Here is a 27212-nt window from a genome sequence, read left to right as displayed (position 1 = left end):
AAAGTGAAAAGAAAAGGAGGACTTGTGGCACCTTGGAGACTAACAAATTTATTTGAGCATAAGCCTTCGTGAGCTGCTCACGAAGGCTTATGGTCAAATAAATTTGTTAGTCTCCAAGGTGCCACAAGTCCTCCTTTTCTTTTTGCGAAAACAGACTAACAGGGCTGCTACTCTAAAGCAAGTAAGATGTTTGGAGTGAAAGGAACCATGCTCGTAGCAGGTTTTATTTGCTTCTGGGCCGGGGTCACTGAGAGCCTGGAGCTGGGGGCACCTCTTATGAATATTGCATACTGGCATCATTTATTATCAATTGTGATAGGGCCTTGGGGCACCAGTCACAGATCAGGCCCATGAACTGTACAAACACAGTGGTTGGAAGCTTTACGTTTGTAGCCAGTCGCCTCTCTTCAAACTGGAATTTCTTAAGGTGATGGCCCCTGAAAAGTGAGCAGCGATTAGAAAGATATTGATCTCTTCTCATCCTTAACAAGTTATAGTATTTCTGCGTGTTTTGCAAAACAGCATGTGGCATGGGCTGCAAAAGAGACTTGTGCAGTTAACTTTTGTTAAAATGTGTGATTATAAACTAGTTATTAAGTCAACAGGCTGTTCATCTTGTAATTCCTCTTCCTGGTTGAAATAAAACATGGGAAGTCTTTAAATTAAATAGCTTAATTAAAACAGAAAGCGGGTGGTCTTTGGTGTTGTAAGAGCTTCCTGCACTCTCTAACTGATTTCTGAGATGTAAAGCACTGTGTTTTGTGTGTAACCTTGTACCAACGGGGTCAGGTAAAGTCAGAAGTTATTACTGTACTGTAGTTTCAACAAAAGGTGGTTTATTGGGAATGTCAGCACTGCTACTGATCAGAAACATGCATCTCCTAGACTAAAGGGACCATACCTTTTCTTGGGTCAGATATTTTGCATCCCTTATGAATAGGCCAGGTGAAGCCTGTGGACCCACTTCATGAGTAAAATTTGGGATACTGAGATCTTGCATTAACTATTGAGATGGCTAAGAGGGTAAATACTTCGTATCATGCTGAGTACGTATTCTTTTTTGGTTGCGGGGTGGGAGTCAGGGATGGGCAGGAGTGCTGTATGATATGAGCGTCAAAATCAGCTTAATTTAAAACCCTGAATCCTTTCCTCTTCCTCCCTTTTCCTACCTTGTTTCTCTTCTCCCTCTGGAATTAGAAAACTGGCAGAGCTGAGCGTTGATGAATTTTTAACTTCCGGATTTGAGTCAGAAGTTGATGGTGACTCAGAAGAGGAGACATCAGAGCTTGTGGAAGAGCCTGCTAATGGGAAACAAAGCCAGAATGGGCTGGCAGGAGGAAAGAAGAAGGAGCCACTCCAAGTTAAAACTGCAGAAAAGTAAGTGTGGCTGCTTATTGATTGGGGAAATGTGAACAGTCATTGAAGATGTAGATTCTTCCACTTCACTGAGCCACCTTAAAAAATGTTTCAGTTCTAAGCACATCATCTTAAAAAAGCCTGAGATACTAGTGCTTTGTCCACAAAATGAAAATAATACCTAGCTCTTATATAGCCCTCTTCATCAGTCGCTCTCAAATGAGACGAGGCCAGTAGGCTTATCCCTATCATATGGGTGGGCAAATTGAGGCACAGAGAGGTGTGACTTGCCCAGGGTCACCCAGCAGACCAGTGGCAAAGCCGAAAGCACTCAGTCCCAAAACTCTCTGCTCCAAGTTACACAGAGCTTTATTTAATCCATTCTGAAGCACTGTTCTTTGCGTCCATCTACACTACAACAGTAATAGAATCCAGGGGCTCAGTTACAACATCCTTGACCCCTGAACTGATTTTCCTAAATTAGTTTCTTCTAGCTGTAAGTGTGGACAGGATCTAGCCATGTTTTAAGCATATCCCCTAATTGGCTACATGTCCCAGGACTGTAGCGTGGCTGAGGGACACAGTAAAGTCCTGTTTATGCTACAAATCCCAATTGGATTAGGGAGCAACTGTTGTTGCTGGGCCCCCAGGCTTGGTGCTATGTGTAGAATTAATGGGCCTTTAAACTTGGTTGGAAAATCTGGCGTGAACTTTTGGCTGTTCTCACTGGCACCCTAGAACATTGCCTCTCCATTAGCAGAATGTCAGGGTGTTGTAGAAATAGAGCTAGCTAAGATCAAATTGTCATACTAATTTTTCACTGAAAAGTTGCTGGAATTTATTGGTTGCAGCTGTTTTTAAATGTCAACGTTTCACAATTTGTTTCCCCCAAGACAACTTTACAAAAAATGTTTTTCCCCTCTGGTGTTATCCGGACCGGTGATCTGCTAGGTCACTCCAATCCTTGACTCTGAGAGCCAGCCTTGCCCTGCTCTGCTGTGAGAACCCCCACTCCTGGGCTGGTCACGCACAGTGATTGGCATGTAAACTGCTCCTTGGATTGTGCAACCGAATGACACTAGCCAATATCTCTGGTCCCAGACACAACCCAAGGAATCTCCATCTTGCAGTGTCCAGTTATACCCGCTGGATGCTGCAAGCTTATAAGAGTTCGTCAGTTTAACAAAGAAATTGATATGCACCACGCTTGTTATCCCAAGGAGAGTCTCTGACACACTTCAAACCAAACGCACTGCTTCTGGTAGAACAAACAAACAGATTTATTAACTATAAAGATAGATTAAGTGGTTATAAGTCAAAGCACAACAAGTCAGATTTGGTCAAATGAAATAAAAGCAAAACGCATTCTAAGTGATCTTAACACTTTCCATGTCTTTACAAACTTAGATGCTCTTCAGCCAGGCTCTCCCCTTTGATCAACACTCCAGTTGCTTGGTGGTGTCTGTAGATGGAGGTGGGAGAGAGAGAGCGCGCATGACAAATTGTCTGCCTTTTATCATGTCCTTTCTTCCCTCTTGGCTTTGTCCCCACCCCCCAGAGTCAGGTGAACTTTACTTCATCGCAGTTCCAAACTGACCAAAGGAAGGGGAGTGACTCCCTGGAGAGTCTAACAGATTCTTTTGTTGCTGCCTAGCCCAGTATCCTTTGTTCCTGTGAGGCTGGGCTGGGTTTGTCCCATACCTGATGAGGTGTGAACTGCTTCTCTATTCTTGGAGAGTTTTTGCCTGTGCTTGTTTAAGCCATGGGGATACGTTTTCAGCCTCATAACTATATACATGAAATTATAACCTGTGACATTACTGTAACAATTACTATATCACTATTATTAATTACTGAATGCATCCGATGAAGTGAGCTGTAGCTCACGAAAGCTTATGCTCTAATAAATTTGTTAGTCTCTAAGGTGCCACAAGTACTCCTTTTCTTTATATCACCACTATAACAACCATGGTAAGTGGATCACGAGCCTTCCGAAGACACCCAACATCACAAACTTAGCATTGGATACCACACAGTCATTTTATAAAGATAAACCTGGGGGTGTAGGGTGTACCCCCAAGGTACAGAGCGTCACACCTGGGTTGTATTATAAGGTGATATGATCTTCTGGCCTGTCTTTGCCAAGTTTCCAAAGTGATGTGTTCCCTTGCAGATTCCAAGGACAGCTTTTTTTTTTTTTGCGCTTCCCTGTGGAATTTAGAAGGACCTTTCTGAACAAAGGATGTCAGCAAAAGATGTGAATGAAAACTTATTTTACCAACTCAAAGGGGTTTTCTCCCAAAGCAAGCAATGAAAGATTCCCAGAATCCTGTGCACTTTTGCCCTGATTCAGGAAAGCCACCTTATTTAGGACAGCATTTAAGCATATGCATTTTAGAGTCAGGGCTTTTATGAACAGCTTAGATTGGTTTGCTTGTAGAACTCCTAACGTACTTTCCACTCTGAATAAATAACCAGATCTTAATTCTTCTGATCCCCCTCCATCAGGAAAGTGAAGAAGGGAAAGGCAACCGAGCACAAAGACCAACTCTCGCGGCTGAAGGAACGAGATCCTGAATTTTACAAGTTCTTGCAAGAAAATGACCGCTCCCTGCTGAACTTTGATGACTCCGATGGCTCTGATGAGGAGGAGAGGGGGCTGCACATGCTGCCTGAAACGCTCGAGGTACTGGGTTCTGGAGGATGGAGGAGTATCTTAGGCATCTTTAAAATAGGTCACCTTGATGGCATAACCATTGCTTGTGAGTTTCAGTGCAATGGATGAATTTGCTTCTGGTGTGTGATGGTACAGAGCAGTAGGGAAATGTCTCCTCAAAGGTCTGCAGGCAGTTAGGGCTGATGGCCTGGAAACCAGTTGTTGTTTTAAATAATAATAATAATATAATAATAATCTAGCATTTCCAGCAGCCAGTTACCTCCCCCTGAGCCTTGCAGCATCCCTGTGAGGTGATAGGGTATTGTTCTATATGGAGACACTGACATCTGGCAATGGTCCTCCTCTTCCACGTTCCCTGGGCTTTCTGCACTTTTCCACCCGCACACTTGGAAGAGTCTCCCACTTCCCCCATGCAGAGCACCTTGCACTCCTCCAAATTGCTCCAGACGGCCCCCTTCTTCCTATTATTTTATTTCCATAGCTCTTAGGTGCCCTTGTTGTGGGCCAGGACCCTACTGTGCTAGACACTATAAATTTCTGCACACGCTGGTATTTGAACTGCTGTCCTCTATGTCACGTGCCTGTGTAAGGCTGTGAACTCTTCCTGGGGGTGACGTCTGTTTGCGGTCGTAGATGGCTTTGTTCTTACTGCCTCTGAGTCGTATGCATTGCTGGTGACAGAGCCAGGAGGAGAATCCACTGCCTCCGAGGCCTGGGCTACACTTCACATAGGGTGATGTAGCTACCGCCCCCGGGGGGTGTGGATTTTTCACACCCAACGCCTGGTGTGGGTGCATCTAGGTCCTGGGAGAGGCAGTGTTCCTACAATGGCAGAGACACCCCTTTGGTTACTGCAGTCTGCACCTACGCTACTGACTTACAGCGTCACAGCTACAGTAGGCCCATAGTATAGACGTGGCCTGACCTCCTGTCAGCCGCTCGATTTTCCTTTCAAGGGGCGGTGGTGGGCGGGGGAAGCGGAGACTGATCTACAAACCCAGCGTCACCCGTCAATGTCTTTGACCATTGTAGGAAGCAAGTGACGACGAGGAGGAGGAGGAAACGGTCAAGCGGAAGAAAGCTGACTTTATCACCGTGACCTTGAAGATGGTGGAACAATGGAAACTGGCTGCAGAGGTGAGAGATGGGCCCATCGTTTTGTAAGTGGGGGGAGAGTTTAGGCCCGATTGAAAGGCCCCCCCCCTAACCACAATGCTGAGATCCTTGCTTTTTAAAAACATATGGACACTAGGCACCAGGGAGATGGCCCAGGCACTGGGCCTTCCAACTGGGCGGCAAAGTGGGTGAAATGTTTTTGCCTCGCTGTCTCTTGGTCTGTGTTTGGTTCCTGTCACTGCTAGTTAAAAGCACAAATGTTATTCTCCTCAGGCCTGCTCTCCACACAGTCTTTGGACAGTACAGCAATGTCCTGTTTTATTGAAATAGTGAAAACCAGTACAACCTCCCTGCAGATGCAGCTAGACCAGTATTGCTTATGCCCCTTCCCATAGGGAATAGTTATACAAATCTGAGGCAACTTTATGCCAATATGGGGCAGGCAGGGAGGTTGTTCTGCTTTAATTGCATTGCATAGCATAGTTAGTGCAGAGCAATTATTGTGTGTAGACAAGCCCTAAGTAACTGCCTGATTGTATTATTTGCTCCCTTCTATCGCACCGCTAAATCGTCTGTTTGTCCTTGTAAGGGGTTGTGCTCACCACCATAGCGCCTCATGCTGGTTGCTCTGGGAATTGGCTCTGTCCATCAGCAGGGCCCCCTCCTCTTGTGGTGTCTCACTCTGTTACTGCTTCTCCATCATCTCCACTGTCTGTGGGGACCTGCGTCGCTCCCGGACCATGGCGTCCTCTTCAGCGCACGGCACTCCATCTGTGCCCCAGCCCGTTGTCTCCCCCCTTCCCGGGGAATCGGCAGTCCTTCTCCCGGCCTCTTGCTGCAGTGGTGAACTGTAGCCCTTAGTCCAGCCCCTCACTTAGGGGCAAACTGCAGTCCTTTGGCTGGCCACTTCCTTCGGTGGCCAGTGGGGCAAAATGGGGGGGGGGGCCCCAGGCTCGCCTGCTACTCTGGGCCCTGACCCAGGGATCCTATAACTGGCAGCCGCGCACTGTCTCACCTTCTCCTCTGCAGCTACCTGCTTTCCTTGGGCCACTTCCCTGTAGCCCCAGAACCTACTCGGCCCCTGTATCAAGGCCTCCGTCTGGGAGCCAGCCAGGCTGGAGCTCCGCTTGCTCCCCTGACCCTGCCCAGCACTGCTCTGTCCCAGGCACTCCTCTCTAAAGGCAGCCAGTCCTTCTCCCTCAAGCTCCAGGGAGAGTCTGAGCTCCTCTCTGCTCTGCGGCCCTTCTTATAGGGCCCAGCCTGGCCCTGATTGGCTGCTTCTAACCCTTCCTCTGATTGGCTGGGTTCTGTGCAGCCACTCCAAGGGCTGCTATTAACTCTTTGCCAGCCAGTGAGGGGCAGCTGCCCCCTTACAATCCTTAATTTAGGGCCCAATCCCACATGCGCTGATGTACGTGAGTGACTTGACTTGAATGCGTGGAGGTTGCAGCATGTGATGGAGAGTCAGCCAGCCCAATCCCCTGGGTCTATGCCCAGGTGGCTAGCCCATACTGCCTGCGTCGCTGTGTCCACACTGGTATATTTAGTGTGCTAGCTCAAGCTGAGCTAGTGTGTGTCTGTGTTCCCGGGCTGGGAGGCTCACTCCCAGCTCTAGTGTGTAGACATACCCACAGAGTCCCATTGATTGTATGCTTTCGGGACAGGCTTCTCTCTGTCTCTGAATGTCTTCTGTGTAGTATAAAGATCCCCCTTGATAGTTTTCCTCCCCCAGGCTGTGGCTGCAATCCCCAGAAATCTGGAGTCCTGATCTACTTGTTTTTTGGAACATCTGGTTTAGAATCTGTGGCTGAAGGGCTGTTGGAGCCCATGTTCGGAGAGGCTAATGGTCTCCTGTGGTTCGGGGTGTACCTCCAGGGCAAAGCTGTGTGTATCAGGTGTGAGAGAGATCAAATTTGGTGCTCGTCCACCTCGGCAGCATCTTTTCACCCAGAAACCTGTACACAGAACAGCATGATAGAATGATCACGCTGAGCAAGATGGTTCTGCCAACTGTGTAACATGTGGATGAGGCATCTGGCTTGTTTAGCTGTGACACTGTCGCCTGCATGGTTACTGGCTTGACCAGGGGTTCTCAGCTTCAGTTTGCAGGCTGTGTTAAGAGGCCAGTGAGACTCCAGGGTTTCACATGAGGTCACAGAGCGAGTGAAGTCACACATCTGGTCTTCACTCCCCAGGTTTCCTCCGAAGCACTCTGCCTCCAGCATGTCCTGCAGATTTTTTTAATAGGGTTTAGAACACTATGTAACGTGGCAAATTATTCCCCCCCGTGCCTCAGTCTCCCCAGCTGTATAAACGGGATACTCATTCTTTCCTGCTTCTGTGAAGCACTTTGAGCTCTATTGGTGAAAAGCGCATAATGAGGGATGATTGTTAATGAAGGAATATAGCTGCCTCAATTCTCCTCTCCCTTTATTGCTGATGTTTCTTTATTCCTCTCTCCCAGAAGCAACTAACACCGAGGCTCTTCCATGAGATCACCCAGGCCTTTAAAGCATCTGTGGCAACTACCAAAGGAGATGACGGTGGGGCCGACCCCAGCAAATTCAAAGTCACGGACAGTGCCGGTGAGAGCTTTTGTCCTGACTAGAGGCTGTCTAGACTTACTTCGTAGGGGTAGGTGGTGTGGAATAAGGGCCTGGTGAGAAGGTGGGTGGCAATTCAAGGCTTATCAGGAGAAAATGAGAAAATAAAAGCAGTGGAAATGAAAATGATCTTCATCCTAGTTCCATGCATATCTCGTGGCTTTCAGTTTAACAGCATAACTCCTCCAGATGACGGAGGTTCTACGCCCCACCTTGTATAGTGCCCGTTCTGGAAGGGGGTCCTGAAGCAGCAGGATTTCAACTAATATTGTTCAGGCAGACCCTAGTCAGCACTAAGGGGTGTCGGCAAAAGTAGCCTTATCTAACAGCCCCATTTGCTGCTATGGGGATGACCATGTCTCACCTAAAATTGTGATTTAAAGTCAACCGCTGGTTCTTCCCTCGCTGCATTAATTTTATTTATTTGAAGTATGAAAGAATTGTCCCAACTCACATGCATGTGTCTCCCGGAAATTTAGTTGCTGCCTACTTTTTGAGAAATGTGGGTGCTGGAAAAGCTGCTTGGTGCACCCTGCTTAGAATCAGCCCTGGATCGTTGCCGCATTTCAGAAGCGATTGAGGATGTTCTCTCTCCACTCAGCAGTGCCAATGTGGAACACTACAGCCGCTCAATGTGGCTTCCCTTCAAGACAAACTTTCATTTTCTCATTCAGTAAATGACATAGTAACAAGGTGCTTTCTGATGACATTGCTTTAAAAAAAGAAAAGGAGTACTTGTGGCACCTTAGAGACTAACAAATTTATTAGAGCATAAGCTTTCGTGAGCTACAGCTCACTTCAGCTGTAGCTCACGAAAGCTTATGCTCTAATAAATTTGTTAGTCTCTAAGGTGCCACAAGTACTCCTTTTCTTTTTGCGAATACAGACTAACACGGCTGCTACTCTGAAACATTGCTTTAAAAAAACACCACCAAAACACGTAATTCCTAGTTTCTTGCCTCTTATTATTCTTTGTATTGTAGTAGTACCTAGCAGCTCCAATCATGAACCAGGTCTCCAGTGTGTTAGATGCTGTACCAACCCAGAGCAAAGAGAGGGACCTCATGCGCAAGGGGGTCCTTGTCCAAAGAGCTTACAATCTAAGGAAACTTACTCTTCAGGAAGGAATTGCTGAATGGGAGTGGGTGGAGAGAGAGTAGAGTGATTTGTGCAAACCTGTGAAAGACCCCCAGGTCCTATTCTGAGCTCATTGGTGACAGTTCTGTTTCAGGTTAGCAAGGGGACCGGGAAGTGAATAGGAAACCAGTCGTAAGTATTTTACTGACATGTTCTTTTTTTGATTCAGTATTCAATGCCCTGGTGTCCTTCTGCATTCGGGATCTCTTTGGCTGCCTGCAGAAACTGCTTCAGGTGAAGGTGCTGAAAGACAAATCAAAGTAAGTTCCAGGCAATTGCACTTCAGATAAGTGTCATCTGGGCCTTTCCCAGCACTGAGGCCTGGGCATGCAGGTGGAAGGATTGGCAGAGAAGCAGCTCTTGCAGGTGGAAAAATTGGCAGAGATGCAGCTCTTACTATGTAGTGGAAAAACCATTTGTCCGTGCCTATGGGCTTCTTATCCTTGAGCCTCAATCCTTCTGAATTCCCCAGTGCAGGAGGTGTCCAGTGTGAACCACCCTCCAGGGTGAAGGGAAAAATGGTTTGGGACTGACCTGTTTGCCCTTGAGATGTGACTTGGTAGTAATTCACCCTACTGCTTTTGATGTTTACTGCTGCGGGTGTGCTAGGCCCCAGATCCTGGTGGGTTGAGAGCAGGAGCTTCCAGGTTTGACCCAGTCTATGTTAGATTGTGGGTGGAATGGGGAACAGCATTGCGCAGCTGGGCTAGTGAGGGTACAATTAATCCCTTGTTCCTAAATGCAGGCGTCAGTCCAGAAGCTCTGTGTTACATTCCTCTCTGCTGTCATCTGACTAGAGCCTTCATTAGAGACGGGGGGATTTCTGACTCATGGGCCCTGTTGTGTTCGCTGGAATTCTAGTTGGCTGCCCAACTGACTTGGGCTGGGATCTCATACTGACCCACGGTAAACAGGACTAGAGCAGTACTTGGAGGGGTGACCTCCAAGGGTCATCCAGGGCTGCTGGTACCATTCTTAGCTCTGAGTCCACCCTGGACCAGTGCTCCAGTGGTGCTGAAGTAAAGCTCTGACTACCTGTTAAAAGATCCCCAAGCACTGTCTGCAAGAGGCGTTAGTCCCTCTATCCTGGCTGCGTTCCACCTAGGGTATCTGCGTTCTTCATTTACCAGAATCTTCTCTGTAGTTTCCTTCTCTTTCGGCCCTACGATCTTATGCAGTGTTATGTAGCAGGAGTGTTCCACCCCAAAGGTGGTCGCACTTACACAGGCATTACTCTATCTGCCGTGCAAGTGTGAAAAGTGTGTAGGCATCCTAGGCAGGTTTTAATGCAACTATTGTTAATGTCCCTGTTTGGCCTGGTTAGGGACGGGATGGGGGTTGAGGTCAACTCTGAATTCCCTGTTGGCGTTGGTGGCGAAGCGCAAGTCTCAGTTCCCTCTGCTGTTGCTCTGAGATAGCAATATATGCTGATCACAGAGAACAGTTTCCTCTTTCCTCCTTGCGCTCCTTGCTGATACAAACTCTGTGAAGTCCATGGTAGGTTTGCCTGGCAAACACTCAGCCCTGCAGTTATTAGTCCATGTGGGCGTGAGCTCATGAGTGGCACAAGTGAGATCTGTACTTTCTTTCTCATGCCGGCTAGGCCACCTGTAATCGTACGTCATAATCCGTGTAACTCCAGCCGTCTTGCAATAGAAATCAGTCCTATTTTTAAGCCATGGCCCCGGGATGCCTGAACAGAAGGCAAATGGGGCTGAATGCCAGATACCCCCGCTCCATTTCAGCATCCATTCTGTTAGCCAGATGGAGAGGGATGCAGGGGAGCTTCCCCTTGCGCCCTGGAGTAATGTCGTGCAGGCCTGGGGCACCCTTTGGATGACAAAGCCTTACTCCTTTTATAATGAGATTGTAACGCTTTTACGCCCCCCCTCTCCTCGCCATGTGGAAAATGCTGGTTTCCTGGGAGTTTCCATAGTGTAATGATTCATTGTCACTTTTAGCTCTAAACTAAACGCAACTCCCACTCAGCCCGTGTTATCTTCCTGTTCATTCCTAGGATGGTGCTGCCCTCTACCAGCCCACTCTGGGGCAAGCTGAGGCTGGACGTCAAGATGTACCTTAGCTGCACCATCCAGGTAAAGACCTGCAGCATGTCTGTTAGGAGGCTGTTGTCCTGGGCACTGCTGGGTTTCTGTTGGGAAGCAGGTTTATATTTTGGGGTCATGTGCCTAGGATCAAGGGAGATACACTGCTAACCGTCCCTTTAAAGGTAACACCTAGCCACCTAAACACAAACGAGCCAGATGACAAAGCAGATGACTGTGTTAGTGGCATTAATTGCTCTGATTTCACAAACTTAACTTCCTTCTGGGAGGCAATTCTTGCAGTTTTAAGGTCACACCTGCCTTCTGCTCAACTTGAAATCTCATCAGGTTAAAGTTGTTTCAGGTCCTGGGCTTGCTTCATAATGGATGCTCCCTTTCCTACAGTGAAACCTGCAATGAGGTTGAGTTTATCAGGCACCATATCCCAACCTCACCAACTATAATTCTGCTGCAACTTCATTAGAAGATCCCACCTGTGCTAAGTTGCTGGTGTCCAGTTTTCCAGGGAGGGTCCATGTGTTTTTATAAAGCTGGGTTCCTTTCCTCCTAGATCAAGATTTTTGGGGAAGACTAGGGAAGCCAACAGACTGTTTCATCGTGTACCCCCAAATGAGGGAGAGTTGGACTTAAAAAACAACAAAAAACAAGAAAACAGCATAAATTGTTCATTCTCCAAGGCAGTGGTGGGGCTCTTGGGGGAAGGGAAAGCAGGTAAACAAAGTGAAAGTGCTGACACCCTTCCAGGGCATAAGCCAGCGAAATGATTCAGCAGAAAAGCATTCTTGAGCAGCAAAGTCTTTCCCTCGAGGGGTAGTGCTTACAGCAAGCAAGGTAACTAAGGATTGCAATAGAACAGAAAAAGGCATCTGTCAAATGGGGATAATTATACTTCCCTCCCTTAGAGAGCTAACGATTAAAAGCTCTAGATAAAAGCTAGGCGTTATTATTATTATTTTATTATGTATCATTAAGATGTTTCAAGCTTATAGGACAAGAAGCAATGGGCTTAAATTGCAGCAAGCGCAGTTTAGGTTGGACATTAGGGAGTTAAGCACTGAAACAAATTGCCTAGGAAGGGTGTGGAATCTCCGTCATTGGAGGATTTTAAGAACAGGTTAGACAAACACTTGTTGGGAATGGTCTAGCTCAGGGGTGGACAAACTATAGCCCGCGGGCCACATGCGGCCCATCCGACCATTTAATACTGCCCTCAGCTCCTGCCGGGTAGCAGGGTTGGGTGTTTGTCCTGCTCCGGTGCTCCAGCTGGGGAGCAGGGTCAGAGGCTTGCACAGCTCCCAGGAAGCAGCCAGCATGACCACCCGCTGGCTCCTATATAGTACGTGGAGGTACGGACAGGCGGATCTGCGTGCTGCCCCATCCACAGGTGCTTCCCCCGCAGCTCCTATTGGCCATGGTTCCCGGGTAATGGGAGCTGCAGGGGTGGCACCTGCGGATGGGGCAGCACGCAGAGCCACCTGGCTATGCCTTGAAGCCAGAGGGGGGATTTGCTTCCGGGAGCTGCTTGTGGTAAGTGCCACCCAGAGCCTGCACCCCTGAGCCCCCGCCCCATGCTCCAATCCCCTGCCACAGCCCTGATCCGCCCTCCGAACCCCTCGATCCCAGCCCAGAGCCCCCTCTTGTATCCCAGAGCCCTTACACCCACACCCCTGCACCCCAACTCAAAGCCCCCTCTTGCACCCTGAACTCCTCATTTCTGGCCCCAACCCAGAGCCCACACCCCCAACCAGAGACCGCACCCCTACCCCCAATTTCATGAGCATTCATGGCCCACCATACAATTTCCATACCCCGATGTGGCCCTCAGGCCAAAAAGTTTGCCCACCCAGGTCTAGCTATTGCCTAGTTCTGCCTTGAGTGCAGGGGACTGGACTAGATGACCTCTCGAGGTCCCTTCCAGTCCTACACTTGTATGATTCTATGTGATCAACTCAAAATCTAGGCAAGTTAAAAAGTATTTCCAGTTCTCTACCTGCTCTCAAGCACACCCCCTCACACCAACGTTATGTTGGCTTTATAATCATGCTCCCGTTTTTAAAAAATGTTTTACTCTCTCCTGTGGCTGTGTGATAGACTTGCAGGCTATAGCTGCCAGCGACCACAGCATGATATCCAGGCTGGCGTAAAGGAGAGCAGTGGAAGGGATAAAGAGGAGACCAATTGCCTCCTCTTTCAGCTGTGGTGATTTGCAGTGTGAGTGGGCCATGAATGCTCATGAAATTGGGAGCTGGCCTGTCTCCTCAGCTCAGGAGGGACACCATGCCCACAGTCTTGTCAGGCCTTTCCTCCAGGGCACAGTTTATCCTTCAGACACAATAAAATGGTTCTGGATAAGATATTAAGCTGTGGTGTGTCTGTTCTCTACCCCCTTCACCCTGGAAGCTGTTAAGGAGTATTTCAACACTGCAGTGACTGTAAACTCAATGTCCCTCTAAATAAACACTCCTCAGCTTGGGTTTTAGCCCCGAAAGGACTGAGCCTGCCCTTCCCAAAGATATTAAGCTGTGGTGTGTCTGTTCTCTACCCCCTTCACCCTGGAAGCTGTTAAGGAGTCTGTAAGGAGCTGGCCTGTCTCCCCAGCTCAGGAGGGACACCATGCCCACAGTCTTGTCAGACCTTTCCTCCAGGGCACAGTTTATCCTTCAGACACAATAAAATGGTTCTGGATAAGTCCCATTTATAAACCATCTCATCCCCTGACCTGGGATCTTCTGCTGGGGCACCGAGGCCGGTTCCCCGCTGCTCCAGGGCCTGCCAGAGGAGCGACGTTCCTCTTGCAGCTTTCCTTCCCAGCCGAGCACTTCTTGGCTTTTGTACTCCCTTAACCAGTCTCTGCTGGGAGGTAGCTTATCAGTCACAGGCTAGGCTAGGCTAGGCTCGGGTCCCCTTAAAGGATCAGCCACACAGTAAGAGAGCCACTCAGTAACCCTTTTGTGGTGTGGGAGTTAACCCCTTGATCACCTGCTAGTGCCTCTGCTCTCTGCCAGAGGATTGCTGGGGAAAGCCTGTAAATCACTGGATTCCTGCCACCAGCCAGCCCAGGAGCCATGTTGGCTGTTCTCAGCCTCGTGTAGGCAAAGGCATATTCAACAGTGCTCCTGGCCAAACCCTCTTCCCCTCATTGGAGATAGCCTCTTGCCTTCCCTAAGGCTCACTAACCAAGTGTGGCGAGACGCTGGTAGCCAGGTCCCTCTAAGCAGCAAATTTACCACTGTGCTGGCCCTGCTCCTGGATTTGCTCTGAAGTTCTTTTGGCTTGGCTTATTGTAGCCTGAACCCCAGAGTACGGGTTGGGCTGCACCACTCCTGGCACCCAGGAAACGTTTGGAGCTAATGGGAACGGAAGAAGTTGGGTGGGATCCGCGGGGCTGACAGCAATCTCATTTTGCCTCCTCCTTGTAGCTCCTGTCTTGTTTAACGGAAGCTTCTGTCGGAGCTGCTGTCCTTCACCACGTCAATGCCATAGTCCCTTATTTCTTGTCATTCCCAAAGCAGTGCCGCATGCTGCTCAAGGTAAGGCACAGAATAATGGAAACTTTCATTTAGAGAGAAGTGAGACCCTGTGTACCCCACATGGTATTGGATATTTGGGGTTGGTTACCCTGCCAGAACAGTGTCTGGGGCCCTGAGCTCAGTTCCCTGTTTTCCTGGGCTGCTCTTCTGTTAAGCACCCAGACCTCCGTTTATCGTCGTCAGTTGCCAGCCATCACCCTTCCTCTGAGTTCAGGTGGGGCTTGGATCCGCCGGCACGTGGCCACAAATCCCCATGGCACGTCATGCGGGAGCGGTACCCGCTCCGGAGAGACGTGGTGGTGATAGAGCGGAGCTGTTTTCCTAATCACTTCGAGAGTAATTGCTCCCTGTGTGGTGTCTGTGTACGTGTGATAGCGTTTTTCTCTGGAAGCTCGGGGGTGGAATATTTGTGCAGTGACTTTCTCTCACACGCTCAGCAGTTGTGAGTAACAAAGCGGGAGGAGGAGTGGCGTGTGGGCAAGAGGGCAACGGGTGCGTTAAATCAGAGAGGTCTGACAGTGCAGAAGGCGAGCTGAGCTGGAGACATGTATGGCCGGTGATGTTTGTAGTGCTGCATGCTGAGATAAGGGTAATTTAAATCACTTGTTTCGAGGCCTCTCACTAGCACTGTCAGGGAGGAATTTTCTGTTCTGCACAATTGATCAAGTTCTGTAGGGAATTTTTGCCTCTCTGAGCTGCTGTGAGAGATGGGATACTTACAATGTGTGTTCTTGAGGCTTCAACCATGATCACTGTACCGGATGCTTAATAAGAGAGAATCCCTGCCCCAAAGAGCTGGCAATCAAACTAAACTAAATAGATCATTTCCATTTGACAGATGGGGAGCATAGATCCTAAGAGTAAATGACTTGCCCCAGGTCCCACATGGAGTCTGTGGCAGAGGCAAGAATCGAGTCCAGGTCTCTTGTGTTCTGGTCCAGTGCTCTTAGCCATATCCTGCATCTTAATACTGGACTTTGATAAGGCAGTGATCTGAGGTGGTGCAGCAAAATCCTGGCTCGTGAGCCTCTGTATTGTGTGTTGGGCATCTGTCTGTTCTTTAAGGCCAGGATGAGGATTGAGAAGTGTTTGGAGAGCATTTGCTTTCCAGGAACCACAGTCAGGTTGGCTCTGGCCTTGAGTATTGGGTGTGCTCTGTGTAAAATGACATGATATGCAGAGGACCTCCTTTTCACAGGGTTGGCAGAGCGCTGTGTGACACAGAGCTGCTTGTAGCTGGAAGAGAGGCTTCTAGTTTGGTCAGGAAAAGTCTGGGGGGAAGTTGAGTCAAACTTCAAATATAGGTGCTTAGATCTAGGTATTGAAGTCCATGTGTAGGCCCCCACGTATGAGTGGCCTGACTTTCAGTGGTGCTGAGCACATGCAGCCCCTGTTGACGTTTGCAGACAGGTGTGTTTGACGGCGTTGATCTTGGCGCGTAACGTGGAGGTGGCTCACAGCCAGGCTGTTGCTGGCTCCTGACAGCTGAGCTCCTGACAGCTGCACAACCTGCCCTTCCCCTCTGTCTCTCTGAAATGAAGGGTCAGGGAAAGCTCTGGCCTCTCTGTTGATGGGATGGGATCCTATCCTTTTGCTCACACAGGCCTCTCTCCCTCCTTTCCTCTTTAGCAAGCCATCCGTCTGTGGAGCACAGGGGAAGAAACGGTGAGAGTGCTGGCCTTCCTGGTACTGAACAAGATCTGCCGCCATAAAAAGGAGCTGTACCTGAACCCCGTGCTCAAGGTAATGGCAGGGTGTGCTCTTATAATATAACAGTAATATCTAGCTGTTAACATCTGCAGATCTTAGTGTGCTTTGCAAAGGAGGCCAGACGCATTATCTCCATTTTGCAAATGGGAAGCTGAGGCACTGGGAGATAAAGTGATTTGCCCAAGATTACCCAGCAGGCCAGTGGCAGAGCTGAGAGTAGTAGCCAGGTCTCCTGAATCCCAGCCCAGTACACCATCTGTTAAGTCATGTGATCTACCTCTGTGTGCTGGGGCTATGCTGCTGCTCTGTCTCCGATGGTGTGTAGACATACAGGCATGCAAGGATCCTAGGGTGTGGGCAGCACTCAGGCTGGCCCCTGTCCCGAGCACGGATGTGCCGGAAGCCAGGCGGTGCCGAGTTTTTGGCTAAGGGTTGTTGGAGAGTGCTCCTTCCCTGCCTGGATTTTCATCCTGACTCCCCAGTTCGTGCCTTGCCTTTTCCTGCAGCAAATGTACATCTCCTACGTGAAGAACTCCAGATTCACCTCCCCCAACGTCCTCCCCATGATCAACTTCATGCAGCGCACCCTGACGGAGATGTACGCCCTGGACACGCAGGTGTCCTACCAGCACGCCTTCATCTACATTCGCCAGCTTGCCATTCACCTGCGCAGCGCCATGACCCTGAAGAAGAAGGTAGGTTCCAAACTCCAGCTCGGGGAACAAATCCATGCAGGGAGCTTTGCAAGCTGCTGTTACGCACCCCCAACGTCGGCTTTAACTCAGATTGATGTGTGGCCGTGTGCATGGTGAGACGGAAAAAAAATCATGGTCCCTGTTTCAGTGCTGCTGGTCACTACAGTTGGGAGACGCGGCCAAGGAGGGGAGCAGATTGGAGCATCGCAGCTGAAATGCCTGTTCACCCTGGAGCCTTAAACTGGACCCTGAGCAAGGGCATCTCGTTCTCTTTAGGCAAGCTGTGCTCCAGGCCCAGTACTGGGAAGGGGGTGGGAGGCTGTGTAGATGAGACCTTTAAAACCAGGGTCAGTCTGCTCAGCATAGACCGTTAAAGATCTCTGAGTAGGAGTTTACCGCAGCATCCTTGGCTAATTACCTCTTCCCGCTCAGTGCACCCCACTCCAAACTGCTGGGGAGTTGTGCACCTGCTTAGCCTGGCCCAACCCAGTGGTGGGAGAAGTGACTTGCCTCTGTGTGTTTTGCAAAGTGCTTCAGTCTCTTTGGGGTTGAACAGCACTGTGTAAATAGAGACTGTATTTGGATTCTCTCTCTGACAGAGATTCCCTGCCGGAATTGGGGAAGCTTGGAGTCTTTGTGGGGTGGGTGGATGATTTCGTACTTCATGGTCCGGCATCACTCCCAGGAAATGCCTTCTCTGGAGCCTCCATTATATACAATATTTACAGTTTGATTCAGTGGCTCTCAACACCCCTACTATACAAATTATTCCAGCACCCCTGGGAGAGCGCTGACTGGTGCGTGTTAGGGACCCTACTGGAGTACATGCTGGGAAGTCAGCTGGCACATGGGGGACATCCTTGGAGAATTAAGGGGAAGTTAGTGCCGGTGGGATTTTGATAGCATTGGGCTCGGTAGGAACTTGTTCCACAAAGCAGGCAGCCAAGTCAGAAGGGGACCAGCCTGTTTCAGGATGCGCTGAGGAGCCAGCAGGTGGCTGTTCTGCCAAAGGAAGGAGGGACCCAGAGCTCTGCCAGCTGCTCACGGGAGGATAAATGGTTTCATTTATGTCACTGTTTGGGTTTTTTAGCAAGGAGGTGGAGAGCAAATACTGGCAAGGTAGTTATCTCTTCCCAGGCTATGTAGATCCTGGCAGACGTTCTCTCTCTCTCACCCTGGGCATCTCCTTCCCTTCGCCCTGCCGTGTATGTGAAATTAACATTTCAGCTGCTTAGCAAAACCCAGAGCAAAGAAGATTATAAACCACCCCTTATTTGTGGCTCTTTCGAACTGCGGTGCCTGCCTGGCGTGTCTCCCCATCAGCCTGTGTCACCTGCCCAGGCCATTTCTGTAATTTCATTGAGGCAAGCAGCTAAGTCCCTCTGAAGCAGGCCTGATTTGGGCCCTGTCCAGTCTGACCTGTTTACACTGTCAGATTGCTAATCCTGTCTTTATTCGGGTTGGAGAAAACAAACCGTTGCGGATTAGTGGTTCGGTTGCTCCTGTGGATTGCAGGATTGGTTACCACTTAAATCTCCTAGATGCTCAGACATAGGGATAAACCCAGCCGAGATAAGCAAAGTCTGGGCCCGGGCATATGCCCATAATTGGATTGTATTGGCTTCCTACACCTTCAGCCCTGGACCAGACAGTCCCCAAATCTGGTTGGTTTCCCAGTAGGGGTTTGAAAGTGGGGGTGGAGGGAGAAATTAAATTAGAGCGGCACAACCAGTATGCCCAAATCCCAACAACAAGTCAATTAGTGTGAAATGAGCACCAGACGTTTACAGAAGCCATTGGCTAGTCCAAGCCGCATGGATGGGCGTGCGACCTGACCGAAGGGGGGAATGTTTACCTAAGCCCTACCACAAGGTGCTGGGCTTGTGTGTAATTCAGGAATGCTACAAGCAGGCAGTCAACTGTCCACTCCATGCACGCACTGCTCAAGCACATGCAAAGAGGAGATGAGCTGTAGTCGTCAGAGTTTGTCCCCATTAGCCAACAAATGAAAGAATCTCATTTGGTGAGAGGAATTTGGAGCCAAAGGCCCCTCACTAGGAGCAGCTGTGGAAGCTGCCAGCAGCTGGGATTTTTCTCCGAATTCCAAGCTTCTTGGGTCTGCAGCCTCTGGTTGAGAAGTCCCCGGAGAACTGGCTTCCATGTGGACTTTCTCGTGCTTCCAGCTAGGTGGGAAATACCGGCTGAGAATAGCTCTTTCATGGAGGGTTTTTATTTTTTCTGGTGTTCTGGGCTGCTCAAAACCAGGCAGGGAGGGGAGACACTTCCCAAGTTTATTTTGAAACTAGAAAAAAACTCCTAACTCTTGGGTAGAGGCATGGCCCGGTCTTTGCAGTACCACGCACACTGGCTCAGCCAGCCTGGGTGATCTGAGAATGCAGTGACACGGCAAGTATTAATTACCCAAGTGACCTCTTGTGGTGTTTTGTCTGGTAACTAGGAAGGCGGCTCCTGGGCTGACATGCAGGCTGGACCTAGAAATAAAGCTGAAAGCTCGCCCTGGGCCCTGCTTTTCTGTGTTCCCTGGGCTCTGTAAAAGGAACCTGCTATTGCAATGTCCCCTTGTAATTGGGTCTGTAAACTCTTGGGAGGTGGGTGTGCTGGACGGGCCGGTCATGGCTGCATGAGGCTCTCTTTGACCGTGAGTGCACGTTGGCACATCTTCAAAATGAAGAGCAGCAACGCTCCCTGAGGTTCTAAAGTGCTGCCCGTCCTCGTGGTACCTGAGCGATGGAGCTTCTCTTTTAATATTGCAATTGAAGGAATAATCAGAGCCCCCTGGTGGCAGCAGCTGGGCCCTGTGTCCTGCTTTGCCTGGGAAAATGAGATCCTAGTGGTTCTGCAGGCCACTTGGTAGGGGAGGTGGGTTCAGCGGGAGCCTTAGGGGACAGTTGCTGGGGGAAGCTGGTTCTGTCCTGTATCTTTAGAGGTTTATTTTTCTTCCCTCCAGCGTGTCTGGACCAGGGAGGGAGTCAGCACAGGTGTAGAAGGATCTCCCAGGCTGGCTGCCCATGGGAGATCAGGGTTTGTCCCTGTTAGCCAGTGGATGGGAAAGACCCATACACAGCATGGCCCTGTCCCTCCATATGCTGAGGTGGGCTGAGGTGTTAAGGAAACGGAGCTCCACTTGTGAAGCATAGCTACAGATAAATGACGCAAGGAACAACACACCAAGGGCAGTACTTAGCATTTCCAAAGCATCGTGCAAACCTCTAGCCATCCCATCTTCCTGAATCCTGGGCTAGGGTCTTCACTGCACAGCCCCCTCCCCCTTCTTCCCAGCGTAATGTAACTAGTCGCTGCCAGAGCCAGGGTTAGAATGCAAGAGTCCCCGGTTCCCAGTTGTGCGCTCCTTCCGCTCGACCGCTCTGCCTCTGAATACAAAGGAGCCTGCATGCGCGTGACAGAAAGTAGGTTCAACTCCTGTCTCAGCCGTTCGTTTGCCAAGTATGTGTGCCTTTCTTTTTTCTGTAGGAGAACTACCAGTCTGTTTACAACTGGCAGTACATCCACTGCCTGTACTTCTGGTGTCGGGTCCTGAGCACCATCTACCCCAGTGAGATCTTGGCGCCGTTAATTTACCCTCTGACCCAGGTCATCATTGGCTGCATTAAGTAAGTAGGAATGGATAATTCTCCCCCCACCCTTATAAAACACTGGGTTCTGATTTCCCATGTGACAGATGTAGCCATATAGTCACATAGGGGATGGGCAGGAGGGTATGTATAGATTTTAACCCTTTGTTGTAGTGGACTGTCCTATTGCATACTGAAGGGCTGCTTTCGTGAGCTGTGATTTGTTGAAGCACCCCTGTTAGAAATCACTTGCTGCCATGTTGCTTGAACTTACTATGAGGCTTTATCAAGCTATTTTTGTGTCCATTAACTGAGCTGATTGGTACGACCACATCTGTGGCCTAGTGATTAAAGCACTGGACTGGGACTCAGGAGACCTGAGTTTTGTTCTAGGCTCAGCCACTGGCTTGCTGTGGGATCTTGGGTAAGTCACTTCACCGCTCTGTGCCTGGGTTTCCCCATCTGTAAAATGGGCATAATATTACCTCCTTTGTAAAGCATTTTGAGATCCACTGACACAAAGTGCTATCTAAGAGCTAGGTATTATTGTTAGTATTATTTGTTATGTTAGCAAGCAGCTTCAGAACAGGGGTCAGGGGAAGGTAATGTGTAGCAGACCGGGAGGAGTGGGTGGCCCCAGTATTATAGGGGTTTTTTTGGACCCATTAACCAGAAGCATTTGCATAGTCACTTCTCTACTAGCAGCTGACATTTAAAAAGTCTGCAGTGAAATACAGCCCCTCTGCTTTCCACGCACCTCTGCTGAGCTAAGCCTTGTCTGTGCTTGGCCGTAGCTCCAATCCAACCACGAGAACAGCACTGCAAACACGCCAGTGCTGGCAAGGAAAACTGTGGCTTGCAGTGGCAGAGCCAGGGTGAGCATCTCACCTTGGGGTTCACATTGGGGCACCTGTGGCCATAGCGGAGTGCCAGGCTCAGATGGTGCCTAAGAATAAGTGAAGGCTAACAGAACAGCTGATCCCAGCACCACTGTACTTCCCACCGAGTGCCTGCATTCGTAGACCTGTTGTGATTTCTCGTTTTAAAAGAAACCAAAACAGCCCAGTCCCTTATTGAAATGAGTAACCTGGGCCTTAGTCCAGTCCACATCTTTTTAACCTGAGCGGGGAGCGAGCAGTAATTTTGCTCTGTCCTGTTTTGTAATGGGCTGGCCTGCAACTGGGAGCCTCAGGAGCCCCTTGCGCTCCTATAACTTACCTTGCCTCTTCACTTGTAAAACAGTCCCTACGCTACAGCAATCTCTTGTGTACTTCTTACCTTCCCCACCAATCGTCGTCATATGGGCAGTGTGGCCTAGTGAACAGAGCATTGGACCAGGGCCTGGAAGACCTGGTTCTATTCCTGGCTCTGCAACTTCCCTGCTGGGTGAGCTTGGGCAAGTTGCTTCCCCTCTTTGTGCCAGGCGGGAGTCATGATACTGACCGCATGTGTAAAGTGCTCTGAGATGTACTGATGGGGGTATTGCTGCTGCTGGTCTACACTGTAGCATGTGTCTCTGGCAACCCGGACCCCAAGTCTGTAAGATCTCCTATGCCTTTTGTGAGGTGCGCAGCACCTTCCGCTGCCATTGAGGCCACTTAGCAAGCTGAGGCTCCACCTAGAGGCCAGCCTGCTAGGCTGCGTTCCCTAACCCGAGCTCTCCACACCTCTTGCACTGCAGCAGCAGCTAACAATTTCAAGCCCCAGCACTGTGCCCAATCTTGCTGGATCAGCAGAGATGCTTGTAGACAGGAAATTGAGGTAATCGAAACGGAACTAGCTTGGTTTCTCCCTGCATCAGAGCCGCGGCAGGAAGGTGGAAGCAATGTTTGCCAAATAGTAGCTAGCAAAATTGATGGGGAAAGTTATTCTGTTGTCCAGCTTCTCGGAGAGGGCTGCAGACAAAGGAGGGTGACGTGAGTTGCATTCTCCCAGCATTTTGTTGTGTTTACATTCACACTTTTCATACGCTCCAGACAGCAGGCACACTGCAAAGCCGTGTTAATGCAGAGACTTCAGAAGCAGAAGGGAAAGCGCTTAATGTGCTATACAGCAGCTCACACAGGGTCAGGCTCACACAGGGTTGGGTGTTAGAGCCAGTTTCTAGGAGAAGAGGGCTTTGTGTGTTGGCTGGAACAGGGCAGATAGGCTCTTGGTGTCGTGCCTTATCCAAAGGGTTCCTCTTTGAACAACATAATGTCCCCTTAATAGCATCAACGCTAGGTACGTGCTGAACTTCTTCTAAGCCCTGCCTGCTACTGCCTTTCTAAGGATAATGTCTACACTCCAGCGCTGCAGCTGTGTCGCTGTAGCACCTCAGTGAAGCTGCTTCCTTCATCGGGGGAAGAAGCCCATTAGAAGTCACTGGGAGTCATTCCATTGACTTCTGTGGGCGCTGATTGGGTCAGGACCATAAACTCTACATCGTGGCCACTTCATCCGCTGCTGAAATGCAGCCGCTTCTGGGATGGAACCTAGCAGCAGCATAAGAGCGCACAGCCACTTCAAACAGGACACGGAGATCACAGCTGACCCCTTGGTTATCGGAATGATGAGCCTGTTCCTTAGAACCATAGGGTTAGAAGGGACCTCCAGGGTCAGCTAGTCTCACCCCCCGCCCAGATGCGGGACTTGTTGCATCTAAACATCCAAGACAGATGGCTCTCCAGCCTCATTCTGAATCTGAAACTCTTCTTATCCAGGCTCTGATTATCTAGAGGCGTTGAATGTCCCCGAGCTATTTTGGGTAATCCCTTTCTTTGTACTGTCGCTTGCTGAAAGGACAGTAGACTTGGAGGAAGTATAGTCTAATGACACGGGTTAACCTTGGTGTCTGGGTCTGATTTAGTGCTGCTCCCCCGTCATGTGCAAAGAGTGTCCTGTGACCCTTGAGGTGCGTGAGAGGATAAAACCTCCATTTTCTCTCTCTGCAGAAGTGTTCGGCTGGGAGCACAGTGCCCCCTAGCTTGGACAGTGGCCCTTTTTATAATTGACTTGAAGGAAAGATTGTCACTGACAGCCCTTCCAGCAACACTGCGCCCCCGTCCACTTACTGGCCCGGGCCAGTCTTCCAGAGCTTATCGACTCTAATGCCTCATGGCCTCGTTGCACTGAGAACAGTGTCCCGCAAGTCAGCCCGTAGACAAAAATCCAGTGCGGTAAATAAACATGTTAAAAACAATGCAGTGCCTGTGAGGGCTCATGCATGGAAATGCCAACGAGCTCTTTCGGCTATCCCATTGCAGGAATAAGTGTCTAGCACCCCCGCAGAGAGGGAGAAGGTGAAATGAGAGCCGCAGGGTTTTTATACCCTGGCGTGGGGCACTCTTGCTCTGATTGTCTGCGTGTCGTGTGTTTGTGCAGCTTGAGGTGCAAGCAGCCTCTTATTTATTTGCACACCTTGTCCGGGGCAGAGCAGCGACAGCAGGAGGCAGCGTTGCTATGGCGCTGGGTTTTTATTCCCAAAGGTGATATATCTCCTTTTATTTCCCTGGAGAAGAGAGAGCTATCCATGCGCAAACACCTGAATGGGTCCGTTCATTATCGTGTTTCAGAGCTGAGCTGCTGTCATAGGGGGATTGAAGCCTTGTTGACTTGGGAGCTTCTGAGTGTAATTAGCCTCTGATTTTTTCTTTTATTTGTACACCAATGAAAAACCTGGTTTTGTGACAGGAGAACTTGGGTCGCATGATGACTATTTGCCTACTTCCAGCAGACGGGCATAATGGGCCAAATTCAACCCTGATGCAACTCTGCTGAAGTCGGTGGAGTCACACCAGCGATAAATTTGCCCCACTGCTTTTTGCAGTTCATCTTGGGATCGCTCTTAAATCTGAGCAACTGTGAGTTCAGCAAGGTGGGGTAATCATTTAATAATAATAATTATGTTGTAGAGACTGCAGGGCCCAACTGAGATCAAGGCCCAGTTGTGCAAAGCACTGTACAGACGTAAAATAGGAAACGGTTCCTGCCCTAAAGAGCTTACAATGTAAATAGATAAGACAGACCCAGGGTGCGAGGAAGGAAGGATTACCCTCCCCACAGAGATATGGAGTAACTGGCCCAAGGTCACACTGGGAATCAGTGGCAGAGTCAGGAATCAAACCCAGATTTAACTACAGATAAGGTACATCTACCCTGGATGCTTCTTTCAGCAGCCTGTAGACTACATACATGCATAGCCCGCCCTCCAGGGATATAAATATCAGGGTAGCAGGTGAGGCACAGCTTAGACACGTGTGATGGGTGTGGGTATGCACACGAGTATATAACCTACTCACCTAAGCCATGATTCCCCTTCTATGCTGCTGTTAGCTCCAGGGAAAGACTCCTGTGGCAAGGAAGGAGCCTTTCCCTTTTATCTCCCTTCTGCCAGAGCCTTTCACTTGCACTGCACATCGCTGTGTGGACGCAACCTGCTATGCGTTCTCTGTGCGCGGTGACGCTGGTGTGTAGCGCAGATGTAGCTGTAGTTAGGTACTTTCCTAACTCTGCCGTCTTGAGTGACTTCACTGTTGATATTTGGATTCTGTGGGTATTTGGCAGCATCTGGACTTGAAGTGTGACCTTTTCTCTCTTTTCTCTTGTTTTCTGCTGAGAACTTGACTCAATCTCCCTCTCCCTACCCTCCCAGTTTTGGAAGGAAAAAAGTACTCTGTGCTTTGAAACACTGGTTATCTCTGAAATCCTGTGAGTGCCGTAACCAGAATCTGAGCTCTCCAGTGCCGCCCGGCTGGTCTCAGGGCTCCCAGGGGTGATGAAGATAAACAGGTTTAAATAATTGTCGGGATTCTCTTACCTTCCCCGCCATCCCCCCAAGTGTCCCATTGCTGTTGCAGCACTTTAATTGTCCTGCAGACAAGCCTAGACATTTTTCCACCTGTCCGGGCAGATAAATCAGCTGTTTAGGGCCACCGAAAGGTGAATTTGGAAAGTCCCAGGGAGAGCGGCAAACAGAATTTGCGGGCATGTGTTATGTACAGAGCCTCCTGGCGCACCATACAGCGAGCACGTAACGAGAGCAATGAGGGTTTGGGACTGCATTAGGAAATGGGCTTTGGGTTGGAGAGAACTGGGAACAGATCCTGCGTTAGCTCCCTTGGTGAGCAAGCCAGTGGTACATCCAGGCTGGGGCGTAAGGGAGGGCGGATGTTGTCAGAAATCCTGCATGTAAGAGAGCGAACGCAATGTGGTAAATCATGGGTGTCTCGTTCCTTAGTCCCCTTGCTACGGCTGCGCTGCCAGACTCAATTCTGCAGTTCCAACTGCTTCTCTGGGACTCTGGGTTGCAGCTGCCTTTTTGGAGCAGCGGTAGCAGAGCAGAAATGAAGCCCAAGGATCCATCGGGACCACAGCAGGGTACCAGTCAGATGTGCCAAGGGCCTGCAAAATGTTCAGGAGGGACCAGGCTCCTGCACACTTCTCTGTCCGTCCTCCCACCCCCTTCCTTATAGATGCCGGTTGGATTCCCATGTGGGCCGTTGGGTTATTTCTCCTGCGCCGCAACTTGCCTTAGGCATCTTCAATCAGCATCAGCATCTCAATTAGTGGCGGGATGCAGCTACTGAAAGTTGTGTGTTTAGGGGTTGGGGCTCTCTAGGGAGTGGGGGGAGGGGAACGATGCAGTCCATTTAGCTTTCGCAGGGTTTTATATCTTTTACTTTCTCTCAAATGTAGGGTCAGATCCTCAGCTGGTGTAAGTTGGCATAGCTTGTTTGGTGGCACTGTGCCCCGTTGCGACAGCTGAGGATCTGGCCTTAGGGTCTTTAAAAGAAGAGGAGTGATTACACCTGCTCCCCTTTGCTTACACGCTTGCTCCCAGGGACATGGAATAGTGCTAGGGGGAGTGTGTAGAGTAAAGCATGAAGTTAGGTTTGCCCAAATGCTCATCAGCTCCTTGGGGTGGTTTTATTTTTAAAGCTGTCGTACTGCAAAGAAAGGATTCCAGTTCTTGCCCATTTCTCCATCCCTGGCTCTTTAGCAAATAAAACCTTGTCTTGTGGAGAAATAACACCCTATCCGCTTGGCGCTCCTCTGGGTAGGGTCAGTCTGTCGAGTTAGAGCCGCTGAAGATTTAATCATTAAACCTTGCTCGGCCTGGGGAAAAGAAGGCTGTCAAGAACAGTGGTGATGGCTTAGATCCACCTGAGCAAGTCCCATGAAAATCTGGGTAGGGCTCCGTGCCATCTGGGCGCATTGGCTGAGTGAGTGCAAAGGGGAGTTTAATCTGTTTGAAGGGCCCTGATATACCCCCAGAGTGGGGGCTGCTAGCATTAAGGATGGATAAGTATCTGGTGGCTATGAGCAGGCATCCTTGCAGGAGGCAGGGAGTACGCTGTCGTTCTTTACTCTCAGGTTGTTCTGTGTTTGTGGTACTCGGCGTTGGGGGATTCGTGCTGGAACCTTAAATATGTTCTGGTCTGGGTTCGGTAGGTTGGTCACGGGCGTATCTTGAAACTAGCATTGCACAGGAGCAAATAAAATAATACCGAAACCCTGGAGAAAATAATTTCTCTTGGGTTATTTTTTTTCTTTTCCTTCTACCCGAAGGTGGCGCTATCTTCCTGCAAAAGGGCCGATGGACAGAGACAAATAGGGGGGAGGGGGGGCGGTCGGTGTGCAGTTCCTTCCGCTACACCACCTCATTACAGGAGGGGCTGGGGAGAAATTACCATCCGTCGAAGCCTTATTGCTCCAGGCGGGGACCAAGGCAGAATTTAAAATGTGCTT

The 27212-nt window shown here is 49.6% G+C and overlaps 1 protein-coding gene across 4 annotated transcripts in view; it reads left to right on the top strand.

Annotated features, from left to right (window-relative positions):
- The window catches only part of NOC2L (NOC2 like nucleolar associated transcriptional repressor), an 86628-nt gene that overhangs the window by 862 nt on the left and 58554 nt on the right, over nucleotides 1-27212 (top strand). Inside the window, exons 1-11 of one of the 4 annotated variants that reach the window (XM_038376599.2) lie at nucleotides 179-427; nucleotides 1198-1377; nucleotides 3865-4042; nucleotides 5066-5170; nucleotides 7614-7734; nucleotides 9059-9149; nucleotides 10907-10985; nucleotides 14375-14485; nucleotides 16115-16228; nucleotides 16702-16890; nucleotides 20383-20522. In XM_038376599.2, the coding sequence (XP_038232527.1) occupies nucleotides 351-427; nucleotides 1198-1377; nucleotides 3865-4042; nucleotides 5066-5170; nucleotides 7614-7734; nucleotides 9059-9149; nucleotides 10907-10985; nucleotides 14375-14485; nucleotides 16115-16228; nucleotides 16702-16890; nucleotides 20383-20522 (1385 nt within the window). In that variant the 5' untranslated portion in view covers nucleotides 179-350. Of the gene's footprint in view, nucleotides 1-178; nucleotides 445-1197; nucleotides 1378-3864; nucleotides 4043-5065; nucleotides 5171-7613; nucleotides 7735-9058; nucleotides 9150-10906; nucleotides 10986-14374; nucleotides 14486-16114; nucleotides 16229-16701; nucleotides 16891-20382; nucleotides 20523-27212 lie in introns of those variants that run through there. The other 3 variants (XM_038376603.2, XM_038376602.2, XM_043499762.1) reach the window with 3 other exon arrangements.

Source organism: Dermochelys coriacea, chromosome 18 (genome assembly GCF_009764565.3).
Source record: "Dermochelys coriacea isolate rDerCor1 chromosome 18, rDerCor1.pri.v4, whole genome shotgun sequence".
Lineage (NCBI taxonomy): Eukaryota > Metazoa > Chordata > Testudines > Dermochelyidae > Dermochelys > Dermochelys coriacea.
The sequence above is the reverse complement of the archived record's forward strand: the minus strand, read 5'-3'. Positions and strand labels throughout refer to the sequence as shown.